This window comes from Oncorhynchus gorbuscha, linkage group LG10 (assembly GCF_021184085.1).
Source record: "Oncorhynchus gorbuscha isolate QuinsamMale2020 ecotype Even-year linkage group LG10, OgorEven_v1.0, whole genome shotgun sequence".
Taxonomy (NCBI): domain Eukaryota; kingdom Metazoa; phylum Chordata; class Actinopteri; order Salmoniformes; family Salmonidae; genus Oncorhynchus; species Oncorhynchus gorbuscha.
The window spans coordinates 88,113,411-88,140,265 of NC_060182.1; the positions used below are offsets into that span (position 1 = coordinate 88,113,411).

Consider the following 26,855-nt stretch of genomic DNA (forward strand, 5'->3'; position numbering starts at 1 on the left):
CCACCTCTTTAAGGAATACCTAGGATAGGATAAGTAATCCCTCTCACCCCACCCCCCCTAAGTTTTAGATGCACTATTGTTAAGTGACTGTCCCACTGGATGTCATAAGGTGAATGCACCAATTTGTAAGTCGCTCTGGATAAGAGCGTCTGCTAAATGACTTAAATGTAAATGTAAATGTAAGTTCTGAGGGAAGGACCTTCTCCTTCAATGCATTTGAAGGGTATACAGTGGGGAGAACAAGTATTTGATACACTGACGATTTTGCAGGTTTTCCTACTTAAAGCATGTAGAGGTCTGTAATTTTTATCATAGGTACACTTCAACTGTGAGAGACGGAATCTAAAACAAAAATCCAGAAAATCACATTGTATGATTTTTAAGTAATTAATTTGCATTTTATTGCATGACATAAGTATTTGATCACCTACAAACCAGTAAGAATTCCAGCTCTCACAGACCTGTTAGTTTTTCTTTAAGAAGCCCTCCTGTTCTCCACTCATTACCTGTATTAACTGCACCTGTTTGAACTCGTTACCTGTATAAAAGACACCTGTCCATTGTAGACCTGCAAAAGGCTGGGGTGGGCTACAGGACAATAGGCAAGCAGCTTGGTGAGAAGGGAACAACTGTTGGCGCAATTATAAGAAAATTGAAGACGTTCAAGATGACGGTCAATCACCCTCGGTCTGGGGCTCCATGCAAGATCTCACCTCGTGGGGCATCAATGATCATGAGGAAGGTAAGAGATCAGCCCAGAACTACACGGCAGGACCTGGTCAATGACCTGAAGAGAGCTGGGACCACAGTCTCAAAGAAAACCATTAGTAACACACTACGCCGTCATGGATTAAAATCCTGCAGCGCACACAAGGTCCCCCTGCTCAAGCCAGTGCATGTCCAGGCCCATCTGAAGTTTGCCAATGACCATCTGGATGATCCAGAGGAGGAATGGGAGAAGGATATTTGGTCTGATGAGACAAAAATAGAGCTTTTTGGTCTAAACTCCACTCGCCGTGTTTGGAGGAAGAAGAAGGATGAATAGAACCCTAAGGAATACCATCCCAACTGTGAAGCATGGAGGTGGAAACATCATTCTTTGGAGATGTTTTTCTGCAAAGGGGCCAGGAGACTGCGCTGTATTGAGGGGAGGATGGATGGGGCCATGTATCTCGATCTCGGCCAATAGCCAGCCTCCTTCCCTCAGTAAGAGCATTGAAGATGGGTCGTGGCTGGGTCTTCCAGCATGACAACGACCTGAAACAAACAGCCAGTGCAACTAAGGAGTGGCTCCGTAAGAAGCATCTCAAGGTCATGGAGTGGCCTAGCCAGTCTCCAGACCTGAACCCAATAGAAAATCTTTGGAGGGAGCTGAAAGTCAGTATTGCCCAGCGACAGCCCCGAAACCTGAAGGATCTGGAGAAGGTCTGTATGGAGGAGTGGGCCAAAATCCCTGCTGCAGTGTGTGCAAACCTGGTCAAGTACTACAGGAAACGTATGATCTCTGTAATTGCAAACAAAGGTTTCTGTACCAAATATTAATTTCTGCTTTTCTGATGTATCAAATACTTATGTCATCCAATAAAATGCAAATTAATTACTTAAAAATCATACAATGTCATTTTCTGGATTTTTGTTTTAGAATGTGTCCCTCACAGTTGAAGTGTACCTATGATAAAAATGATAGACCTCTACATGCTTTTTGGAAAACCTGCAAAATCGGCAGTGTATCAAATACTTGTTCTCCCCACTGTATGTATTCACTCCTCTTGTACCCCTTCGGACCTCCACTCACCAGGATGACCCCCAGGCTCCAGAGGTCACATGACTCATCGTAGCCGTCGTACTTGAGGATCTCCGGCGCGGCGTAGGCCAGGGTGAAACACGGTGTCTTCAGCAGCTGGTTGTCTGGAGGCTTCAGCCGGGCGAACCCAAAGTCTATGATCTTTATCTCAGCGTTCTCACTCTCATCTGTGAACAGCAGGTTCTGAAAAATGGGTTGCAAGAGAGAAACATGTTTGTGTTATTTCTACTCTGTCTAAATGTATCACTGCCATTTAGTAATGGCACATAGGTGGCATTTTCTAGCCTCGTGATGGGGAAGGATGAGAAGCAACACTTCTGAGATGTCAGTTTCAGATCCACTTGCCCAAGTATTTGGTACTGTAATTTTATGTATTACACACACACACACACACACACACACACACACACACACACACACACACACACACACACACACACACACACACACACACACACACACACACACACACACACACACACACACACACACACACACACACACACACACAGCTTCAATAGTACCTCTGGTTTGAGGTCTCTGTGTACCACTCCTACATCGTGCATGTGGCTGACGGCTGACACCAGTCTTCTCATGATGCGGCTGGCCTCAGTCTCACTGAAGTGCTGCTTCCTCCGGATCCTCTCCAGCAGCTCTCCACCACGCAGCAGCTCCAACACCAGGTACGTATGCAGCTAGAGAGAGACAGAAAGATGGACAGAGTTACTCCTAGTATCTCCAGAGAGAAGCATTACAGTGTACAGTACAATATAATGACTCATGTTTACTACGTATTAATAGTTAATATATGCATGGAAATATTCCTATAGATTTTGTAATTATATTAGATTTGTAATGAAATCATATGCTTTACTGAGTTAATATGATCCGTCCTGCTCGGAGTGCTCTGAGCTAAGGATGTAGTTATACAATAGCTGAAATAGTTTCGGAAATTCTAACAGTAGAAACCCTGAATCCACATTTAAATATTCCTAACAACAATCCAGCTCTTACAGTGACTGAGAGATGAGGAACAGAGGGGTGGGGAGCGGGGAAAGGGGGTGGGGAGCAGAGGGGGGTGGGGAGCGGGCGGGTGGGTGGGTGGGTGAAGTGCAGGGTGGAAAATCGGGAGGCAGATTGGGAGAGGGGGGGGGTTGAAAGGCGCAGCGAGGGGGCTTTGCTTTGATCTAGGTCAAAGCCCTCACTCTGCCTGCATCCCAAATGGCACCCGATTCCCTTTTATAGTGTACTTCTTTTGCACAGGGCCCATAGGGCTCTGGTCTAAAGTTTTGCACTACCCATAGGGCTCTGGTCTAAAGTAGTGCACTATAAAGGGAATAGGGTGCCATTTGAGTCGCAACCCTCTCTGAGGTACCAGTACAGTAACAATCCAGCAGAGCTCATCAGTGCTAGTGGTGCTCCTAGGCCTGAAGTGCCCCAGCTAATGAACCCCAGAAATATCAACCACACACACAGAGACATGAACACACACACACACACACTTGTTTGACCCAATTTGGAGCAAGTAGTTTTTATTTTGTTCACTAAACTCAAGGCCCACATACAGAAATATGTTCCATGTGGGTTTGATGAATCTATACCTATAGTGGATGTACCTATATATGGTTCAGGAGCTGTACTGTACTGAGACTAATACAACCTGAACTATGAGGGGGATAGTATCGTCTTTATTATAGGACAATTTGAAGGAGAGAACAGAGGGAGAATGTCCCAAGAGGAGAGGACAGAAGGAGAATGTCCCAAGAGGAGAAAACAGGGAGAATGTCCCGGAAGGAGAGGACAGAAGGAGAATGTCCCAAGAGGAGAAAACAGGGAGAATGTCCCAGGAGGGAAAACAGAGGAGAATGTCCCAAGAGGAGAAAACAGAGGGAGAATGTCCCAGGAGGAGAAAACAGAGGGAGAATGTCCCAGGAGGAGAAAACAGAGGGAGAATGTCCCAGGAGGAGAAAACAGAGGGAGAATGTCCCAGGAGGAGAAAACAGAGGGAGAATGTCCCAGGAGGAGAAAACAGAGGGAGAATGTCCCAGGAGGAGAAAACAGAGGGAGAATGTCCCAGGAGGAGAAAACAGAGGGAGAATGTCCCAGGAGGGAGAAAACAGAGGGAGAATGTCCCAGGAGGAGAAAACAGAGGGAGAATGTCCCAGGAGGAGAAAACAGAGGGAGAATGTCCCAGGAGGAGAAAACAGAGGGAGAATGTCCCAGGAGGAGAAAACAGAGGGAGAATGTCCCAGGAGGAGAAAACAGAGGGAGAATGTCCCAGGAGGAGAAAACAGAGGGAGAATGTCCCAGGAGGAGAAAACAGAGGGAGAATGTCCCAGGAGGAGAAAACAGAGGGAGAATGTCCCAGGAGGAGAAAACAGAGGGAGAATGTCCCAGGAGGAGAAAACAGAGGGAGAATGTCCCAGGAGGAGAAAACAGAGGGAGAATGTCCCAGGAGGAGAAAACAGAGGGAGAATGTCCCAGGAGGAGAAAACAGAGGGAGAATGTCCCAGGAGGAGAAAACAGAGGGAGAATGTCCCAGGAGGAGAAAACAGAGGGAGAATGTCCCAGGAGGAGAAAACAGAGGGAGAATGTCCCAGGAGGAGAAAACAGAGGGAGAATGTCCCAGGAGGAGAAAACAGAGGGAGAATGTCCCAAGAGGAGAAAACAGGGAGAATGTCCCAGGAGGAGAAAACAGAGGGAGAATGTCCCAGGAGGAGAAAACAGAGGGAGAATGTCCCAGGAGGAGAAAACAGAGGGAGAATGTCCCAGGAGGAGAAAACAGAGGGAGAATGTCCCAGGAGGAGAAAACAGAGGGAGAATGTCCCAGGAGGAGAAAACAGAGGGAGAATGTCCCAGGAGGAGAAAACAGAGGGAGAATGTCCCAGGAGGAGAAAACAGAGGGAGAATGTCCCAGGAGGAGAAAACAGAGGGAGAATGTCCCAGGAGGAGAAAACAGAGGGAGAATGTCCCAGGAGGAGAAAACAGAGGGAGAATGTCCCAGGAGGAGAAAAGAGGGAGAATGTCCCAGGAGGAGAAAACAGAGGGAGAATGTCCCAGGAGGAGAAAACAGAGGGAGAATGTCCCAGGAGGAGAAAAGAGGGAGAATGTCCCAGGAGGAGAAAACAGAGGGAGAATGTCCCAGGAGGAGAAAACAGAGGGAGAATGTCCCAGGAGGAGAAAACAGAGGGAGAATGTCCCAGGAGGAGAAAACAGAGGGAGAATGTCCCAGGAGGAGAAAACAGAGGGAGAATGTCCCAGGAGGAGAAAACAGAGGGAGAATGTCCCAGAGGAATCTAGTTTCCACATTCTTCTGCTTTGTTCTATCAGTGACTTAATTAGGCTGCCTGTCTGACTTTAGTCTTGTCTCCATCACTGGCTCCGTCAGATAGCGACTATTTCTGAAGATGGGCTTTACTGGCAATGGTTGGGATACCAGGTCTCTCTTGTAAAATAGATTTTAGCACAATGAGAAGAACCTGTATAAATAAAAGTGAAATTAAAATATGTGGTTGCTTTGCTTACTTCAGCCGAATCCATTAAATATTGAGGTGAAAAATCCTTACCTGGTCATGGTAAATCTCGTGAGTCTTGATGATGTTGGGGTGGCCGTCGCAGAGCTTCAGAGCTGTGATCTCTTTCTGTGTCTGAGCCTCCATCCTAGAGGGGGAGACCGGACACAGAGTCATCACTGAACAGAAAGGAGCCTCCATCCTAGAGGGGGAGACAGGACACAGAGTCATCACTGAACAGAAAGGAGCCTCCATCCTAGAGTGGAGAGACCGGACACAGAGTCATCCCTAAACAGAAAGGAGCCTTCATCCTAGAGGGGGAGACCGGACACAGTCATCCCTGAACAGAAAGGAGCCTCCATCCTAGAGGGGGAGAGACAAGACACAGAGACATCACTGAACAGAAAGGAGCCTCCAACCTAGAGGGGGAGACAGAACACAGTCATCCCTGAACAGAAAGGAGCCTCCATCCTAGAGTGGAGAGACCGGACACAGAGTCATCCCTAAACAGAAAGGAGCCTTCATCCTAGAGGGGGAGACCGGACACAGTCATCCCTGAACAGAAAGGAGCCTCCATCCTAGAGGGGGAGAGACAAGACACAGAGACATCACTGAACAGAAAGGAGCCTCCAACCTAGAGGGGGAGACAGAACACAGAGTCATCACTGAACAGAAAGGAGCCTCCATCCTAGAGGGGGAGACAGGACACAGAGTCATCACTGAACAGAAAGGAGCCTCCAACCTAGAGGGGGAGACAGAACACAGTCATCCCTGAACAGAAAGGAGACTCCATCCTAGAGGGGGGAGACAGGACACATGGTGACAAAGAGTGTCATCAGTCTCCCATGTGGCGCTGTGGTCTAAAGCACAGCATCGCACAGCATCTTTACTTGGCTCATCATGCTCTAGCGGCTCCTTGTGCTGGGCTGGGGGTCGACAGGCTGACGTCGGTCGTCAGTTGAACCGTGTTTCCTCTGACACATTGGTGCAGGCTGGCTTCCAGGTTAAGCGGGCGGGTATTAAGGAGTGAGGTCTGACGGGTCATGTTTTGGAGCCCGTAGGGGAGATGCAGCGATGAGACAAGATCCTAATTAGTTATGACGAAAAGGGAGTAAAACACATTATGTATATACAGTACCAGTCAAAAGTTTGGACACAGCTACTCATTCCATGGTTTTTCTTTATTTTTACTATTTTCTATACTGTGGAATAGTAGTGAAGACATCAAAACTATAAAATAGCACGTATGTTTTCATGTAGTAACCCAAAAATGTGTTATATTTGAGATTCTTCAAAGTAGCCTTAATAATAGCTTTGCACACTCTCGGAATACTCCCAACCAGCTTCATGAGGTAGTCACCTGGAATGCATTTAAAATAACAGGTGTGCCTTATTAAAAGTTAATTTGTAGAATTTCTTTCCTTCTTAATGCATTTGAGCCAATCAGTTGTGTTGTGACAAGGTAGGGTTGGTATACAGAAGATAGCCCTGTTTGGTAAAAGACCAAGTCCATATTATGGCAAGAACAGCTCAAATAAGCAAAGAGAAATGACAGTCCATTACTTAAAAAAATCAAGATCAGTCAATATGACTGAGTAAATCAGGCCTTCATGGTCGAATTGCTGCAAAGAAACCACTACTAATGGACACCAATAAGATGACGAGACTTGCTTGGGCCAAGAAACACGAGCAATGGACATTAGAACGGTGGAAATCTGTCCAAATTTGACATTTTTGGTTCCAACCGCCGTGTCTTTGTGAGATGCAGAGTAGGTGAACGGATGATCTCTGCATGTGTGGTTCCCACCGTGAAGCATAGAGGTGGTGGTGTGATGGTGCTTTGCTGGTGACACTGTCTGTGATTTATTTAGAATTCAAGGCACACTTAACCAGCATGGCTACCACAGTATTCTGCAGCGTTACGCCATCCCATTAGGTTTGAGCTTAGTGGGACTATCATTTGTTTTTCAACAGGACAATGACCCAAAACACAACTCCAGGCTGTGTAAGGGCTATTTGACCAAGGAGAGTGATGGAGCGCTGCATCAGATGACCTGACCTCCACAATCACCCAACCTCAACCCAATTGAGATGGTTTGGGATGAGTTGGACTGCAGAGTGAAGGAAAAGCAGCTAACAAGTGCTCAGCATATGTGGGAACTCCTTCAAGACTGGTGGAAAAGCATTCCTCATGAAGCTGGTTGAGAGAATTCCAAGACTGTGCAAAGATGTCATCAAGGCAATGGGTGGCTACTTTAAAGAATCTCAAATATATTTAGATTTGTTTAACAATTTTTTGGTTACCACATGATTCCATGTGTGTTATTTCATAGTTTTGATGACTTCACTATTATTCTACAATGTAGAAAATAGTAAAAATAAAGAAAAGCTCTTGAATCAGTAGGTGTGTCTAAACTTTTGACTGGTACTGTATATAAAAAATAAGAATGTCATCCCTGAACAGTAAGGTCAGTTTCACATATATATAACTAAATATATAACTACATTTTTACAAAACATACCGTTCCTGAACATTGAAAGGAAACAAAAAGACACTGGACACATTAAATAGGAACCTTAATAAATACAGAAAAATCCTGTATATATACACACGCTTTATGTCTGGGTGGACTGGCCAATCAAACCCACTAAAGAGCCATGCTCTACCAATAGGCTCTACCAACCTACTGAGGACCATACTGGTGTCCAGAGGACCACACGGACCTCCAGAGGACCACACTGGTCTGGGCCTGGTACGTGTCAGTTTGGCTTGACAATGATCATACTGTATAAGCAGACCATTCAGCACCAACTGATCTGGGATCAGGCAGGACTATGGTAACTGTACCTCTTACTGACGATCTTCACAGCGTACATCTGTCCAGTCTTCTTGTGGGTGCACTGCCTACAGATAGAGAAGCTTCCTTCACCAAGGGCATTGTCCTTCAGGTCCATCTCATAGTTCATATAAAACAGAGAGTCCTAAAGGAAGGGAAATCATTGTTTAGGTCAAATCAAAGCCATCTTATTACAAAGTTTGTCTATACCTCATCACGCCTCAGACCAAGCAACTGAGTAACAATCCTGTTTTCAATGTGATCCAATGCTGTAACTATATGTTATATATATGTTATATTAGACACAACACAGTACACAGCCACACACATCAAGACTCATTATAGAGCTTAGTGAAGCAAGGATGAGAGAGCAGAGGAGATGACAACCCCCCAAAGAAAAAAACTTAGTTAATGTTGCCTAGCCTAAGTGTGTGTGTGTGTGTGGAGGGAAGAGATAACCCTATCCATCTAACTGTACTGTACACACACACACAGTAACGATGCTGTACCTTCATCATGGTGTTGCAGGCCACAGCAATCCTGAACCCCACCCAGCTGTGTGTGTGTGTGTGTGTTGCACCTTCATCATGGTGTTGCAGGCCACAGCAATCCTGAACCCCCACCCAGCTGTGTGTGTGTGTGTTGTACCTTCATCATGGTGTTGCAGGCCACAGTAATCCTGAACCCCCACCCAGCTGTGTGTGTGTTGTACCTTAATCATGGCGCTGCGGGCCACAGCAGCAGACCCTGGTCTCTGTGATCTTGATCCTCCACACAGCTGCAGCGTGTCATCCATCACAGCATTTCTCTTGAACAAGATGGAGGGGGCCATGAACGAGTAACCCTGTAACCAGGAGACACAGAGAGAGATGAAGCAGGAGGGGGCCATGAACGAGTAACCCTGTAACCAGGAGACACAGAGAGAGATGAAGCAGGAGGGGGCCATGAACGAGTAACCCTGTAACCAGGAGACACAGAGAGAGATGAAGCAGGAGGGGGCCATGAACGAGTAACCCTGTAACCAGGAGACACAGAGAGAGATGAAGCAGGAGGGGGCCATGAACGAGTAACCCTGTAACCAGGAGACACAGAGAGAGATGAAGCAGGAGGGGGCCATGAACGAGTAACCCTGTAACCAGGAGACACAGAGAGAGATGAAGCAGGAGGGGGCCATGAACAAGTTGACGCATACATAGGAAGACGAGGTTTAATATGCAGGACAGAGACTGGTATACCCTTCACAGTATAGTGCCTACCAGAGACTGGTATACCCTTCACAGTATAGTGCCTACCAGAGACTGGTATACCCTTCACAGTATAGTGCCTACCAGAGACTGGTATACCCTTCACAGTATAGTGCCTACCAGAGACTGGTATACCCTTCACAGTATAGTGCCTACCAGAGACTGGTATACCCTTCACAGTATAGTGCCTACCAGAGACTGGTATACCCTTCACAGTATAGTGCCTACCAGAGACTGGTATACCCTTCACAGTATAGTGCCTACCAGAGACTTAGTTTTTTGTATAACCAGGACATCCCATTACAGCTCAGTCAAGAACTAATTATAACCTGTCAATACTGTAAAAACTGGAGTGAGCGTGACAATGGCTGCCATTCATTGGTTGTCCATCTGTGCTCATTGTTAGAACTGTCATCTCTGATGGGATTGGGATGTGCTGCCTGGCTCCAGCTGTGCAGGGCCCAGGGTTTACACGCTTATATGCACGCACACACACACGCACACACACACACACACACACACACACGCACACACACACACACACACACACACACACACGCACGTATGGACGGAAGGATTGATGGATGGATGAATGGGGATGGAAGCATGAGAATGCCCAAATTGCCAGGCTTCAATATCTGATTGCTCTGCTGTGAAATTACATCTCGTCAGGGCTATAATTAATATACCACGGCTGTCAGCCAATCAGCATTTAGGGCTCGAACCACCCAGTTTATAACGCAATTTAATTTTGTTTTGTGAGGCGAGTGGGAGAGCAGACCCCAGAGTTAAACGTTGTGATCTCAGCCACTAGCTCTATCTAACACTAAGGCATGGCTGTAAATGATAAAGACTAGCCTACAAATTCCAGTATTTGTGAAAGTGGGGAAATAAAACAAGACAAGCCAAGATAAAGTTGGCAATCAGAGGTTTAAGGCGTAATTGAGGCAGACATGGTGATTCTCTGGAACCGTAACCTTTTATACCAGTAGAGAAAAGAGAGAGAAGCCCCTTTTAATGGGCCTATTGATCAGCCAGGAGGAGGAGGCTCGAGGAGCCAGAAGGCATGGCAATCACAGCTGAGATCTCACGCAATAGACTACATCAATCAGACACGAGACCATAAGCTGGCATACAGCTGTATTCATAAAGCGTCTAAGTGTAGGAGTGCAGATCTACGATCCGGTCCCTCTGTCCTATAATTATGATCCAAAAAGAAAAACTGATCCTAGATCAGCACTCATGCTCTGTGTGAAGCGCTTTATGAATTGGGTGTGAAAGCCACATTATGGTTCAAAGCTATAGCATAAATAGTCATTCACATCTGTTAGGCCTATCCAAACTGCATATGGCTATAATTATGCTTTGAATGAAAAGCCTTTTAGTCCATTTGAATACCAATGTGCACACAGACAGGCTGGTATTGACCTTAAACGAGCTATTGAGGACACTTCTGTCCCACCTGAAAGACGCGGTCACAGTTCTGAGGCATCGCTGCAGGGGAGTAGGTGGGGTCCATTTCGGTGAACTCCTCCGCAAAGTTGCTGACATCCAGCTCATCCCTGATCACTGGCTTGAACGGGGCGAGCACCCGCTTAGCTGCCAGGTCCTCCCAGTTTATCTTCTAAAAGGAGAGAAGACGAAACCCAACAGAACGCTATAAAATTAGAAACCATTTCTCCTTCAAGCACCATTTTATCAACAAATGCAAATATACTGTATGGTATGTACCAATCGACCTACAATGTATCTGGACAAGATGTTCTCAATGTGCTAGAGGAGATACTAGCTCTGTCCCAGATCTGTTTGTGCTGTATAGCTAACTCATATGGTCCTTAGCAATGACAATGTCCATAGGAGTTGGATAAGCAGCACAAACAGATCTGAGATCAGGCTAAGGAAATGGCTCTGGTACCTGGTAGAATGGATGTTTCTTAACGTTGTCAGCTCCGTCAGGCCCAGAGCCCAGTCTCTTCTTTGGGTCTTTGATGAGGAGGCGCTGGATGAGGTCTTTGGCCAGAGGGCTCATGTCTTTGGGGAACGGAGGGTCCTTCTTCGAGATCCTCCTGAGGGGTGACAGAAGTCCAGGTTGGACAGGATTTATATTATAATAATACATACATCAAGCCAATTCAAATCTGGACCTTCTGAAGGCAGTTCCAATGCTGATTTTCCTTCATCCCCTGGAATCAGGGACTGATTTAGACCTGGGACACCATGTAAAGCAGAAAACCAGCAGCACGGATTTGAATACCCCTCACTGACATACAGTACATCAACAGGATGAGTATTTAATTCCAGAGGAAACACATGAAAGAATGAATGAAAGAATTTACAGTATTTCCAAGTGGTTGAGACAATCCAGAAAGAGAGAAAAGGAGAACAACACAGCTACCGTTCTATACAGTTTTGTCCTCTTTTTTTTGGAGAACTTGGAAATGTGTCTATTTGTTTGATCAGACCAAACTGATTATATATACACACACACACACCAAGTACTTCTCACTTGGTAAAGAAGACAAGTGAAAGATTGTTTTGTTTTCCAGCGTATCGGGAAATCGAATGGATGTCGAGTTCAGTTTATTAGCCTCCCTAATAGCCATTGCTGATGCAGTATTCCCCCCAGATCTATCTCCTAACATGTGGGCCCCTGAAATAATGAATACTTACTTGGCGATATCTGTATGAGAGTTCTGGTCTCCATCGACAGTGAATGGTGATCCACCCGTCAAAAGTTCATACATTAATACTCCAAGGCTCCACCAGTCTACAGCCTGGAACACAGGTACATGTGGATGAATAAAGTGTATTATTATTATGACAGAATATGATACAGGGCTACATACGTTCCAGACTGCCTACATTGCAGACGGGTTGTACAAATGATGCACTGTAGGCAGTCTGGAACAGCACCCCAGACACCAGAGGCAGCCTTCACAGGTGTGCAGTAGACTACACCCAGTTATTAGTGAGCTACACATATCTGTCTGTGTACCATTGTGCATTTGGGTCAAGTACAGTACAACATAACAAGACCTCGGGGGGGTGGGTTTTAAATGATAAATTACCATGTCATGGCCAGCCTCTCCTCCCTCTGCGATCTCTGGGGCCATGTACTCAATGGTGCCACAGACAGAGTAAGTCCTCTCCAACTGGACAGCAACAAAGGGACAAAACAAAGAGAAATAACCCAGATTAGATTTGTCCCCCCTCTCCTTATTTGTCGTTCTCATCCCTGACATGTTGAAACACACTGGAATCGACCGGAAGGAAGCTTGAGACTAGGACACATTTCATCAGTTCAGGGTAGAACAGACATCATTGTTGTGGAGAAGAACCTATCAAGCGCCACTGAATAGATCACAGAACATGGCTCTCATAACGATCAGACGATGTGTATACACAACGTAACGATCAGAGAATGTGTATACGCAACGTAACGATCAGACAATGTGTATAAACAACGTAACGATCAGACAATGTGTATACACAACGTAACGATCAGACAATGTGTATAAACAACGTAACGATCAGAGAATGTGTATAAACAACGTAACGATCAGACAATGTGTATAAACAACGTAACGATCAGACAATGTGTATACACAACGTAACGATCAGACAATGTGTATACGCGACGTAACGATCAGACAATGTGTATACACAACGTAACGATCAGAGAATGTGTATAAACAACGTAAAGATCAGAGAATGTGTATACACAACGTAAGGATCAGACCATGTGTATACACAACGTACCGATCAGACAATGTGTATAAACAACGTAACGATCAGACAATGTGTATACGCGACGTAACGATCAGACAATGTGTATACGCGATGTAACGACCTGGAGGGTAGCAGGGTAGGGGGATCTGGAGGGTGGCAGGGTAGGGGGATCTGGAGGGTGGCAGGGTAGGGGGATCTGGAGGGTGGCAGGGTAGGGGGATCTGGAGGGTGGCAGGGTAGGGGGATCTGGAGGGTGGCAGGGTAGGGGGATCTGGAGGGTGGCAGGGTAGGGGGATCTGGAGGGTGGCAGGATCTGGAGGGTGGCAGGGTAGGGGGATCTGGAGGGTGGCAGGGTAGGGGACTTGGAGGGTGGCAGGGCAGGGGACCTGGAGGGTGGCAGGGCAGGGCACCTGGAGGGTGGCAGGGTAGGGGACCTGGAGGGTGGCAGGGTAGGGGACCTGGAGGGTGGCAGGTTAGGGGACCTGGAGGGTGGCAGGGTAGGGGACCTGGAGGGTGGCAGGGTAGGGGACCTGGAGGGTGGCAGGGTAGGGGACCTGGAGGGTGGCAGGGTAGGGGGACCTGGAGGGTGGCAGGGTAGGGGGACCTGGAGGGTGGCAGGGTAGGGGGACCTGGAGGGTGGCAGGGTAGGGGACCTGGAGGGTGGCAGGGTAGGGGACCTGGAGGGTGGCAGGGTAGGGGGACCTGGAGGGTGGCAGGGTAGGGCACCTGGAGAGTAGTCACGTCAGGTTGCACATCACACACGGCCTAAAAACACACAACAGCACACACTCCTCCATTGACTGCGTGGGATGCGTCACCAGCGCGAATGGACCATAACACAACAAGTAACCTAACCATTTTAAAGTACAAGACTCCTCTGTGTGATAATGATCATATGGATGTACCGGGTAGGCCTCTTGCTCCATACATCTGTAATACATACCTCATCAAACTCTTTGCTGAGGCCAAAGTCCGTGAGCACTATGTGTCCGCTGGAGTCCATGAGGATGTTCTCCAGCTTCAGGTCTCTGTAGACTATACCCAGCTGGAAAACATTCAGACAATTACAAGACTTCAAGGGCTTCATTTATAAAAAAGTTGCATAGGCACAAAATCATGCCCCAAAACATATGCACTTTTTCACGCAAAAGTTGGCATTTATAAAAACTGGACTTTTTGTGCTTATCCTTCCGGAAACTTTAGAACATGTGTACACACAGTTTATAGTGGTTGAAGTACTGCATTGCAAGAAGGCAAAAAGTAGCCTAGTAGTTTTGTAGCCTTGTGGAAATGGGGAACACATGATGACTTATTCACAAAAACTAAAAAACAGGTAGCTAAATATAATAACAAGACTCCATCGTTGGCTGTTAGTGAGAAAATCTATTTATTCTATCTCTGCATTCTAAAATAATTAGAAATCTATATCCGATGATTAATGTCACTTCCATGATCATTGCAGAATAAATTCCTCACCTTTTCTGACTGCGATGGTTTTATACACGCAAAATAGCCTATTTAATTGGACTCACTTCACAATAGTAAACAGATAAGATGCCAGTATTTCAAGTATTTTGCTCTATGCGATCCGATCCGATACACAGTTTAAAGGTAGAACAGACTGTTCACCTTTTCCATTGATGTTTGTAGACTACGTATGAATACTGTAATGTCAAATTTCTCCAGTAGCCTAGACAATATTTAATTTATAAATATAATACAGATATTATAACCATTGCCCCTTTTCTGGCCATGATAAGATAATATTCCCGAAGTAGCCATAAAACAAGTGACCATCTCTAATTGGGCCTTTTAAATAGGCTATTATATTGACACGCTTTTGCTCCATGCATCTGAAATGGAGCACGCTTTATAACATGCAGTAGAAATTAACTGGTGAAATAAAGTGTGTAGGTTACCACTGTAAGTAGGCCTCCTGTAGTCTAAATCTTTTTCAGAGTAGACAATGTTTCAGAATTCTCGGGCGGTGCAGCATATTTAGGTTCAGGAGAAAGTAAATGCAAAACATTATTGAATTCAAACAATTGGTTGACAGATCCACAACAATTTGCAATTATTTTTGTGTTGCAGAAACTGTAAAATGTAAAAGAATACGTTTTGTCAACACATCCAAAGACATTTGATCAGGTTCGCCATTAATATTTCCTTCAGATATACTGTGTTGGCCTAATTCCAACAGTTCCAAACTATTATTGTCACCATAAAAGGTGAATGATGGGCGTTTTTCAGACGGAGTTATAATGCTTGTTCACACACGTGCACAGTTTTACAACAGGTCTGATGTATAAACGGGAACCATGCCTGTCTGACGTGAGTCAGGATTATAAATCTAATAAGTATTACGCAACAGTTCTAAATTAGGTCCATGTCTCTGTAGACCAGTGTTTCCCACCTCCAGTCCTCCGGTACCACCCAACGCCAGTCCTCCGGTACCCCCCCATCTCCAGTCCTCCGGTACCCCCCGTCTCCAGTCCTCCGGTACCCCCCACCTTCAGTCCTCCGGTACCCCCCCACCTCCAGTCCTCCGGTACCCCCAACGCCAGTCCTCCGGTACCCCCCCACATCTCCAGTCCTCCGGTACCCCCCCCGTCTCCAGTCCTCCGGTACCCCCCACCTCCAGTCCTCTGGTACCCCCTATCTCCAGTCCCCATCTCCAGTCCTCCGATACCCCCTATCTCCAGTCCTCCATCTCCAGTCCTCCGATACCCCCTATCTCCAGTCCTCCATCTGCAGTCCTCCGATACCCCCTATCTCCAGTCCTCCGGTACCCCCCCCCCATCTCCAGTCCTCCGGTACCACCCCCATCTCCAGTCCTCCGGTACCCCCCATCTCCAGTCCTCCGGTTCCGCCATCTCCAGTAACCCCCTCTCCGGAGGACTGGAAATGGGGGTACTGGAGGACTAGAGTTGGGGGTACTGGAGGACTGGAGTTGGGGGTACTGGAGTTGGGGGTACCAGAAGACTGGAGATGGGGGTACCAGAAGACTGGCGTTTGGGGTACTGAAAGACTGGCGTTTGGGGTACTGAAAGACTGGCGTTGGGGGTACTGGAGGACTGGAGTTGGGGGTACTGGAGGACTGGAGTTGGGGGTACTGGAGGACTGGAAATGGGGGTACTGGAGTTGGGGGTACTGGAGTTGGGGGTACTGGAGTTGGGGGTACTGGAGTTGGGGGTACTGGAGTTGGGGGTACTGGAGTTGGGGGTACTGGAGGACTGGAGATGGGGGTACCGGAAGACTGGCGTTTGGGGTACTGGAAGACTGGCGTTGGGGGTACTGGAGGACTGGCTTCAGGACTATCCCCAGCTGGGAAACAGTCAGCCAATTACAAGGCTCTGTAGACTATCCCCAGCTGGAAAAGAGTCAGCCAATTTACAAGGCTTGACTGTGACAACAATGTAGAAGAAACAGCCAGAGATCGATCCAAAAAGTATTTTAGGGCCGGTTTAAACATAGTCCTAGTCCTGGACTAAACTGCATGGAGACACTCCATTGAAATAAATTCTTAGTCCAGGACTATGCTTAATCTGTTTCCGGGAAACGGGCCCCTTTATGTATAGCAATTGTGATTAGACACGATGATTAATGATTTCTAGAAAACTGCACCATTTACTGCAATTGCATATAGGCTAAAGCTCCAAAACTATTGTACCTCAGGAATGCCAAAACGGAAAGAAGACGACATCTACAGACACTCACCGTGTGTAGGTGCTCCAGCGCCAGGACTATTTCTCCACTATACAGAGATACCTCCTGCTCTTTGAACCGAACCCTCTGTACCAGGTGTGTGAAGAGCTCCCCACCGTTCACATAATCTGTCATAATAATAAAGAAACAGCTATGAACAATCCTGGATGTCTTGCCTGGCTGGATATTTTATTTCAACATAGCAGGTATAAATCCAAAGTCCAATGGGTCAGTCCAATTCACTGTAAAGGCGTTTACATGCTTCCCAGCCAAAACAGTTCAGAGGAGTTTGTGCGTATATTATGACGGCATTTTGTGATGTTTGATTGTTTTGGACTTAGGTAAGGGTTTTTGCGGTTGTTTAAGCAAACACAAAAATGATTGAGGCAATTCAAAGTTAGTAGCCAAAGTGTAAGCCCCTTCGTCTGTGATTGTTAACAAACTATAGTTTTGGCAAGTCAGTTAGGACATCTACTTTGTGCATGACAAAAGTAATTTTTTCAACAAATGTTTACAGACAGATTTCCCTGTATCACAATTCCAGTGGGTCAGAAGTTTACATAGTTTACATCTGGAATTGTCCAAGCTGTTTAAAGGCACAGTCAACTTAGTGTATGTAAACATCTGACCCACTGGAATTGTGATACAGTGAATTAAAAGTGAAATAATCTGTCTGTAAACAATTGTTGGAAAAATGACTTGTGTTATGCACAAAGTATGACACAAAACTACTACTTGCCAAAACTATAGTTTGTTAACAAGACATTTGTGGAGCAGTTTAAAAACAAGTTTTAATCACACCCACCTATGTGTATGTAAACTTCCAACTTCAACTGTATGTATATATGTACATTTTTTTACCCCCTTTACTCTCTAATTTTGCGATATCAAATTGGTAGTTACCCTCCCCTAACCCGAACGACGCTGGGCCAATTGTGTGTCCCCTCATGGGTCTGCCGGTCATGGCCCGGCTGTGACACTGCCTGGGATCGAACCCGGATCTGAGGTGACGCCTCAAGCATTGAGATGCAGTGCCTTAGACCGCTGCACGCCTTGGCCTAGCCACCTCGCCTCGAGCTAGCCGCCTAAGGCTAGCCGCCTAAGGCTAGCCGCCAGCCAAACTGAAAGAAACTCAATTTATCTTAACAATCTTACTTTCTTCTACTTGATATTCTTACTCATGTAGCCTATTTCATATTCATGTCTTCATTGAAAAATAACAACTTTCTGTAAAAAGAGAGAGAAATAGAAGAGAAGGCATGAAGAGGAGAAATGGACAGAGAGAGAGACAGAGACCGAAAGAAATGTAGAGAGAGAGATCCAGACCTAGTATGAGGTGCAGCTTGGTGTCTGTCTGGAAGGCATAGTGGAGGGTGACAAGGAACGGTGACTGTCTGATGTGCTCCAGAACCTGTCTCTCTGTGCGTGTGTGTTCTGCTGTCTTGGCCTTCTGTACGATTGTGGCCTTCTTCAACACCTTCATGGCGTATAGTTGACCTGCATCATGACCGCTCACTTTACGCACCAGGAACACCTTGCCATAGGCTGACATAGAAGCAAGAAAAACATAAAAACTCAGCAGCCAAAAGCTTTCAGTGCAGTTGTTTTAGCTCAACTGGAGGACCAGATGGGAGACGTTTGTACTTCAGAAGGACCAATGGAATGGTCTCAAATGTACAAAACCACCAACCCATCGCCCCCGGGAGAGATAAAATGAATGTACCTTTTTTAAAATCTATGACAATCCCATCATTGGATTGAGTTTCAGAACTGTCACTGACCTCCAGTTCCTAGCACCTTTAGCAGCTCAAAGTTCTCAATTCCCACCCTCTCTACGTGGCCGGTCAGGTTGGCTGTGGGATGACAAAGATGGTGAGATCTTTAGCTTACAAACAAGAAAGTATCACAAATTCTTACAAAAACACACAGCTGCAGGCCTATAAAATAGGCCTTGTTCTAAAAAAAAATATATAAATAATGTTCATCCCAAAGAAACTAGGACTCTGCATTATTGAGTTGTTTTGCAAATATCATGTTAACGTGGGTTATGTCAGTAAACACAACTCTGAAAGCAGTATGTAAGCCTGGCCTAGGCTGATATATGAGAAAGAGGGCCCCGTGACAAGAGGGAGGGCATAACAAGTATGCCTATTAGGGATTGACATTAAGGTCTGAAATAGAGGTCTTCACGGGTCCAAAAGTTGGAACTGTTCTGAAATGGATCCATGGCTTTCCACCCAACCCAATATACATAACTTAAAAAAATATACATGATATATATATATATATAAATAGAGACTGTTCCGAATGGACCTGAGGAGTCAGACCCATTCCGAAAAGGCTCGTGGAAAAACAGACCCTTGCCGGTTCAGATCCGAGCGCCCCGTTCAGATCCGAGAGTAGAAAGAGAGAAAGAAACCTCTGACTGGGTGCTACCAGCGCCATCAATAAACGAGTGGTATTGGCCAAATGATTCACAGTTATCGGTCCTTACTGCCTAGGCTATATCAAATAGCACATATGTGTAGCATATTCAAAACTTTATAGTATATTGTTTTAACTTTCCTAAAACAAATAATTGTCCACCTCACGGTTCAGCTGTTAGAGATTTAAGTGCAAATGCATCAAGGTATTGCATGCATATAGACCTACTGTATAGGCCTAGGCATCCACTGTATGATACTCACATTTAAAAATAATTATAAAAAGGAAAAAACTCAACCATGCAAATTGGTTGGATTATTATTTACTTGGACATCAGACATTATAGTCTTACTCTTATCCAGACATCATACACACTCACTAAATCACATCCAATATCACACACACACATCAACCTACTCAGATTTACTACACACATAATATCTTGACCCAGTTTTCTAACATCTGTGACATTGGCTCACAGGCTAACAGACAAGGGAATAAAACAAATATTGCTAGAACCTGTTTCTTGAATTCTACATATCAGACATTTAAAATCTCAAATGTTGACCGTCATAAGACCTCTGATGGCAGTAACTTAACAAGCAATAATTATGGTCAATTTATACTGAGAACAGTATCTAGTTATGGTAAGGGGTGAAATAAGTATAGGCAGTTTTAATTGTAACGCTTTAGCAGATTATAAAAACAGATCAGTCTTTACGTGGTGTTGGGTTCTGAGAATATGACATATACCTATTCATGTCACTGAGGAAGAGAGGGTAATGTATAACATTTACATTATGTCAGGATATGTTATTGTTAGCCATCTGGGATCCTACTGGAGGGAAGAGACACAGTCTGCTACCAATCACCATGACAACCTTGAGTTGGGGTGGAGTGAGCACTTTGGTGTAGAGGTCAGGTCAGATGAAGTGAGGAAGAATAGATATCACTAAGGTTCTGTCTAGCAACAGAGATGCATTGGCTGTTCAGACGTGTAAGAGGAGACTCAGCCTCGGAGAAAGGGTTAAATATCAGGGCTTGTGTGAAAATGTTTTTGTCTAAATGCTGCTGTATTGATCCTCTGGGAAGAATAAACCTGGTTAAGCTTTCATAGTGTCCGGTGTGTTTTTACTCTGAAAATTAGAACCTAACAGTGGCTAAAAGAAAAGGAATACAACATATACTGTTTCCAGGAAACTCAATCCACATCCTTAGATGAAGTTACGTGGGAAAAGGAATGGGGTGGTAAAATAATTTTCTGTCATGGACAAAGGAACTCAAAAAGGTGTGTTGATATTAATTAACAAAAATAATTGTCAAGAATGATTCGCAAGGAAGGTGGATCTTTTTGAATATGAAAGTGGACGAAAATGAGATTTGGCTCATTAACCTATATGGTCCAAATCAGGATGATCCATACTCTTCGAAAATATTTATACCAATTTATTTAATTTACAGGAAACAAATGATCAAATCATTATGGTGGGAGATTATAACACAGTGTTAAGTACCTCAATGGACCATAAAGGAAATCACTCTACAAACCATCATCACCGTTCCCTTATTAACTTCTCTAGGGTATGTGGGACACTCGCTTCCCACCTGGCCAACATCCAGTGAGATTGCAGAGCGCCAAATTCAAATACAGAAATACTCATTATAAAAATTCAGAAAAGATACAACTAATTAAACATAGGTTTAAAGATTAAATTCTTGAGAATCCAACTACGGTGTCAGATTTCAAACATGCTTTACAGCGAAAGCATACCTTATTTGAGGACATAGCCCAGCAGACAAATTATTACAAACAGTAACCAGGCAAGTAGAAGAGTTACACAAGTCAGAAATAGAGATCAAATTAATCCCTTACCTTTGATGATATTTATATGTTTGCACTCGGAAGACATTAATTTATTAAATAAATGTTCCTTTTGTTCAATAAAGTCTCTCTTTATATCCGAAAACCTCAATTTTGTTTGTGCGTTTTCTTCAGTAATCCACAGGCTCAAACGCAGTCACAACATGCAAACAAAAAATCCTAATTGTATCCGTAAAGTTCAACGAAACATGTCAAACGATGTTTATATTCAATCCTCATGTTGTTTTTAGCCTAAATTATCTATAATACAGACAGTAACTTTGTCAATATAAAAGGTAAATAAGAAAGGCACTCTCTTGTCGCATGCATGAAAAAGCTCTGTGACACGGCAGTGTCCACTCATTCAGAGTGGTCTTACTCCCTCATTTTTCAGAATACAAGCCTGAAACAATTTCTTTAGACTGTTGACATCTAGTGGAATGCATAGGAACTGCAATTTGAGTCCAAAGTCAATGGATACTGTAATGGCATTGAATAGAAAACTACACACAAAAAATAAATCCTACTTCCTGAATGGATTTTTCTCAGGTTTCTGCCTGCCTAATCAGTTATGTCATACTCACAGACATTATTTTAACCGTTTTGGAAACTTTAGAGTGTTTTCTATCCAAATCTACTAATTATATGCATATCCTATCTTCTGGGCCTGAGTAGAAGGCAGTTTAGTTTGGGCATGCTTTTCATCCAAAATTCCAAATACTGCCCTCTACCCTAGAGAAGTTAAGGAAATCACAAATATTATGGACATTAGAAATAGCGGATATTTGGACACAAAAAAAAACAACCTAGTGAGATATACATGGATGAGACATAAACAAGCTAGTCGTCTTGACTACTGTCAAGAGGAGTTAAACAAGGGTGTCCCCTGTCACCATATCTATTCGTTATGACCATCAAAATGCTAGTTATTAAAATCAGATCAAATCACAACAACATTAGAGGATTAGAAATCAAAGGCTTCAAAACAAAGGTGTGCCGTTGACTCAAGTTTTATATTAAGTCCGCAAGCTAGATCCCTGCAATGTCTCATTGAAGACCTAGATAACGTGTCTGGAGTCTCTGGACTAAAACCTAAACCTAAACCTAAAGAAGTGTACAATATGACATATTGGATCTTTAAATAAATTTTAAAAAATCAACATTTTACATTACCCTGCAGTTTACCAATAAAATGGGCTGACGGTGAAGTAGACATACTTGATACTCATATCACAAAATATATAAATGAGCATTCCACAATTAATTTCAATAGAAAACTTATAAAAATTGACAAGATTCTGCAACCAGTGCTACAAATACCACTTATTAACATATGTAGCCTAAGAAAGAAGGCCTATGAAGTCAATAACTTACTTTTAACAGATAACATTCATATTCTGACTATCTCTGAAACTCACTTAGATAATACCTTTGATGGTACAGTGGCAGCAATACATGGTTATAACATCTACCAAAAAGACAGAAATGCCAACAGAGGCAATGTTGTTGTCTATATTCAGAACCACATTCCTGTAAAGCTTAGAGACTATTTAATGTTAAATACTGTTGAAGTAATACGGCTACAGGTTAATTTGCCTCACCTAAAGCCCATTCTTATGGGAAGCTGCTATAGACCACCAAGTGCTAACAATCAGTATCTGGATAATATGTGTGAAATGCTTGATAATATATGTGATATCAACAGAAAACTATATTTTATGGGTTATTTAAATACTGACTGGCTATCATCAAGCTGCCCACTCAGGAAAAAAAAAATCTAACTGTAACCAGTGCCTGCAACCTGGATCAGGTTGTCAGTCAACCTACTTGGTTAGTTACAAACAGCACGGGAATTAAATCATCAACATGCATTTTTACTAACGCTGCAGATATTTGCCTTAAAGCAGTATCCAATTCCATAGGATGTAGTGATCGCAATATCTAGGAAAACTAAAGATTCAAAGGCTGGGCCTAACGTAGTGTATAAGAAGTCACACAATAAGTTTTGTAGTGATTCATATGTTGATGATGTTTAGAATATTTGCTGGTCTGTGGTGTGTAATGAGGCGCAACCAGACACTGCAATTGACGCATTTATGAAACCACTTATTCCAGTTACTATTAAGCACGCACCATTAAGAAAATTACTGTAAAAACTCAAATCCCCTTGGATAGACGAGGAATTGAAAAATTGCATGGTTGAGAGGGATGAGGCAAATGGTATGACAATTAAGTCTGGCAGCAAAACTCATTCGCAAACATACTGCAAATTAAGTAATCATGTGACTAAACTAAATAAAGAGTAAAGAAACTACACTATCAAACAAAAATAAATTATATAAAGAATGATAGTAAAAAGCTTTGGGCACCTTAAATTACATTTTGGGGGCAAAAAGACAACACGGCGCCTTTTCATTGGCAAGATAAGCAAACTTAGGGATGACATTCCAGCAACAAACGCTGACACTACACATCCAAGTATATCGGACCAAATTATGAAAGACAAGAATTGTACTTCTGAATTCTGTAAAGTCAGTGTGGAAGAGGTGAAAAAAATGTTCTCTACCAACAATGACAAGCCACCAGGGTCTGACAAGCTAGATGGAAAATTACTGACGATAATAGCAGACGATATTGCCACTCCTATTTGCCACATCTTCAATTTAAGCCTACTAGAGAGTGTGTGCCCTCAGGCCTGGAGGGAAGCTAAAGTCATTCCGCTACCCAAGAATAGCAAAACACCCTTTACTAGCTCAAATAGCCAACCAGTCAGCCTGTTACCAACCCTTAGTAAACTTCTGGGGAAAAATTGTTTGAGACCAGATACAATGCTATTTTACAGTAAACAAATTTACAACAGAATTTCAGCATGCTTATAGGGAAGGACACTCAACAAGCACAGCACTTACATAAATGACTGATGATTGGCTGAGAGAAATGTATGATAAAATTATTGTGGGGGCTAGACTTAGACTTCAGTGGCGCTTTTGACATTAGTGATCATAGTCTGCTGCTGGAAAAAACATGTGTTATGGCTTTACACCCCCTGCAATAATGTGGATAAAGAGTTAATTGTCTAACAGAACACAGAGGGTGTTCTTTAATGGAAGCCTATCAAATGTAATCAAATATAAATCAGGAATTCCACAGGGTAGCTGTTTAGGCCCCTTGAATTTTAATTTTTTTACTAACGACATACCACTGACTGTGTAAAGCCAGAGCTTCTATATATGCGGATGACTCAACACTATACACGTCAGCTACTACAGCGAATGAAATGACTGCAACACTCAACAAAGAGGTGCAGTTAGTTTCAGAGTGGGTGGCAAGGAATAAGTTAGCCTTAAATATTTCTAAAACTAAAAGCATTGTATTTGGAACAAAATACTCACTAAACCTCAACTAAATCATGTGGAAATTGAGCAAGTTGAGATGACTAAACTGCTTGGAGTAACACTAGATTGTAAATTGTCATGGTCAAAACATATTGACGCAGTAGTAGCTAAGATGGGTAGAAGTCTGTTTATAATGAAGCATTGCTCTGCCTTCTTAACTTCTTATGGCTGGGGGGCAGTATTGAGTAGCTTGGATGAATAAGTTTCCCAAAGTAAACAGCCTGCTCCTCAGTCTCAGTTGCTAATATATGCATATTAGTATTCATATTGGATAGAAAACACTAACGTTTCCAAAACTGTTTGAATGATGTCTGTGAGTATAACAGAACTCATATGGCAGGCAAAATCCTGAGGAGAAATCAAAACAGGAAGTGAGAAATCTGAGCTTGGTATGTATTCACCACAGTTCCCATTGAAATCCCCTTGAGATATTAATGATGTTGCACTTCCTAGGGCTTCCACTAGATGTCAACCGTCAATAGAAATTTGAATGAGACTTCTGTGTTGTGGGACTGAATGAGAGCAGAATCTATCAGGTGACTGGCAGTCAGCCATTTTCTGATCATGCGCATTCCTCATGGTATCCACTTGCGTTCCATTACTCATCAAGACACAAAGGAATACTCCGGTTGGAACTTTATTGAAGCTATATGTTAAAAACATCCTAATGATTGATTCTGTACTTAGTTTGATATGTTTCTTCAACCTGTAATATAACTTTTTTAAGTTATTGTCTGATGTAACGCTGACTAGAATGAGCGTATTTGATGTCTACCAAACGCGCTAACAAAAGGAGGTATTTGGACATAAATAACGGACACTATCGAACAAAACAAACATTTATTGTGGACCTGGGATTCCTGGAGTGCTTTCTGATGAAGATCATCAAAGGTAAGGGAATATTTATCATGTAATTTCTTGTTTATGTTCACGCCAACATGGCGGCTATTGTGACTATTTTTCTGAGCGTCGTCTCAGATTATTGCATGGTTTGCTTATTACGTAAAGGTTTTTTGAAATAAGACACAGCGGTTGCATTAAGGAGAGGTATATCTATAATTCCATGTGTATAACTTGTTATCATCTACATTTATGATGAGTATTTCTGTTGAATGATGTGGCTATGCAAAACCACTGGATGTTTTTGGAACTAGTGAATGTAATGCGCCAATGTAAACTCATGTTTTTATAAATATGAACTTTATCAAACAAAACATACATGTATTGTGTAACATGAAGTCCTATGAGTGTCATCTGATGAAGATCATCAAAGGTTAGTGATTAATTGTATCTCTATTTGTGCTTTTTGTGACTGCCATCTTTGGCTGGAAAAAATGACTGTGTTTATTGTCGTTTGGTGGTGACCTAAATCTGACACTTTGTGTGATTAACAACAAGATAACATTTAAAAATGTATAAAATACATGTATGTTTGAGGAATTTTAATTATGAGATTTTTGATGTTTTGAATTTGGCGCCCTGCACCTTCACTGACTGTTGTCATATCGATCCAGTTAACGGGATTTCAGCTCTAAGAAATTAACAACACTATCAACAAGGCAGGTCCTACAGGCCTTAGTTTTGTCGCACCTTGACTACTGTTCAGTCGTGTGGTCAGGTGCCACAAAAAAGGACTTAGGAAAATTGCAATTGGCTCAGAACAGGTCAGCACGGCTGGCCCTTGGATGTACACCGAGAGCTAATATTAATAATATGCATGTAAATCTCTCCTGGCTGAAAGTGGAGCTGTAGACAGACAGCACCGAGCTGCCTTGTTCAGGGGCAGAACGACAGATTTTCACCTTGTCAGCTCGGGGGGATCCAATCCTGCAACCGTACAGTTAACTAGTCCAACGCTCTAACCACCTGCCTCTCATTGCACTCCACAAGGAGCCTGCCTGTTACGCAAATGCAGTAGAAGACAAGGTAAGTTGCCAGGTAGCATTAAAATTACCTTATAAAAAACAATCAATCAATCATAATCACTAGTTATAACTACACATGGTTGATGATATTACTCGTTTATCTAGCGTGTCCTGGGTTGCATATATTCGATGCAACGCTGGGGGATGATTTAACAAAAGCACATTTGCGAAAAAAAGCACAATCGTTGGACGACTGTACCTAACCATAAACACCAACGCCTTTCTTAAAATCAATACACAGAAGTATATATTTTTAAATCTGCATATTTAGCTAAAAGAAAACCAGGTTGGCAGGCAATATTAACCAGGTGAAATTGTGTCATTTCTCTTGCGTTCATTGCACGCAGAGTCAGGGTATATGCAACAGTTTGGGTAGCCTGGCTCTCTGCGAACTAATTTGCCAGAATTTTACGTAATTA

General features: G+C 43.5%; 1 protein-coding gene across 1 annotated transcript in view; it reads right to left on the minus strand.

Moving 5' to 3' along the window:
- The window catches only part of LOC124046971 (ribosomal protein S6 kinase alpha-5-like), a 57,277-nt gene that overhangs the window by 8,341 nt on the left and 22,081 nt on the right, over positions 1 to 26,855 (minus strand). The window contains exons 2-14 of the mRNA XM_046367720.1: positions 18,613 to 18,684; positions 18,158 to 18,376; positions 16,844 to 16,959; positions 14,070 to 14,171; positions 12,466 to 12,549; positions 12,068 to 12,171; positions 11,313 to 11,463; positions 10,860 to 11,021; positions 8,866 to 8,997; positions 8,165 to 8,298; positions 5,371 to 5,464; positions 2,329 to 2,499; positions 1,796 to 1,987 (exon numbers count right to left, since the gene is read on the minus strand). Coding sequence (XP_046223676.1) covers positions 1,796 to 1,987; positions 2,329 to 2,499; positions 5,371 to 5,464; positions 8,165 to 8,298; positions 8,866 to 8,997; positions 10,860 to 11,021; positions 11,313 to 11,463; positions 12,068 to 12,171; positions 12,466 to 12,549; positions 14,070 to 14,171; positions 16,844 to 16,959; positions 18,158 to 18,376; positions 18,613 to 18,684 — 1,733 coding nt within the window. The remainder of the gene's footprint in view (positions 1 to 1,795; positions 1,988 to 2,328; positions 2,500 to 5,370; positions 5,465 to 8,164; positions 8,299 to 8,865; positions 8,998 to 10,859; positions 11,022 to 11,312; positions 11,464 to 12,067; positions 12,172 to 12,465; positions 12,550 to 14,069; positions 14,172 to 16,843; positions 16,960 to 18,157; positions 18,377 to 18,612; positions 18,685 to 26,855) is intronic.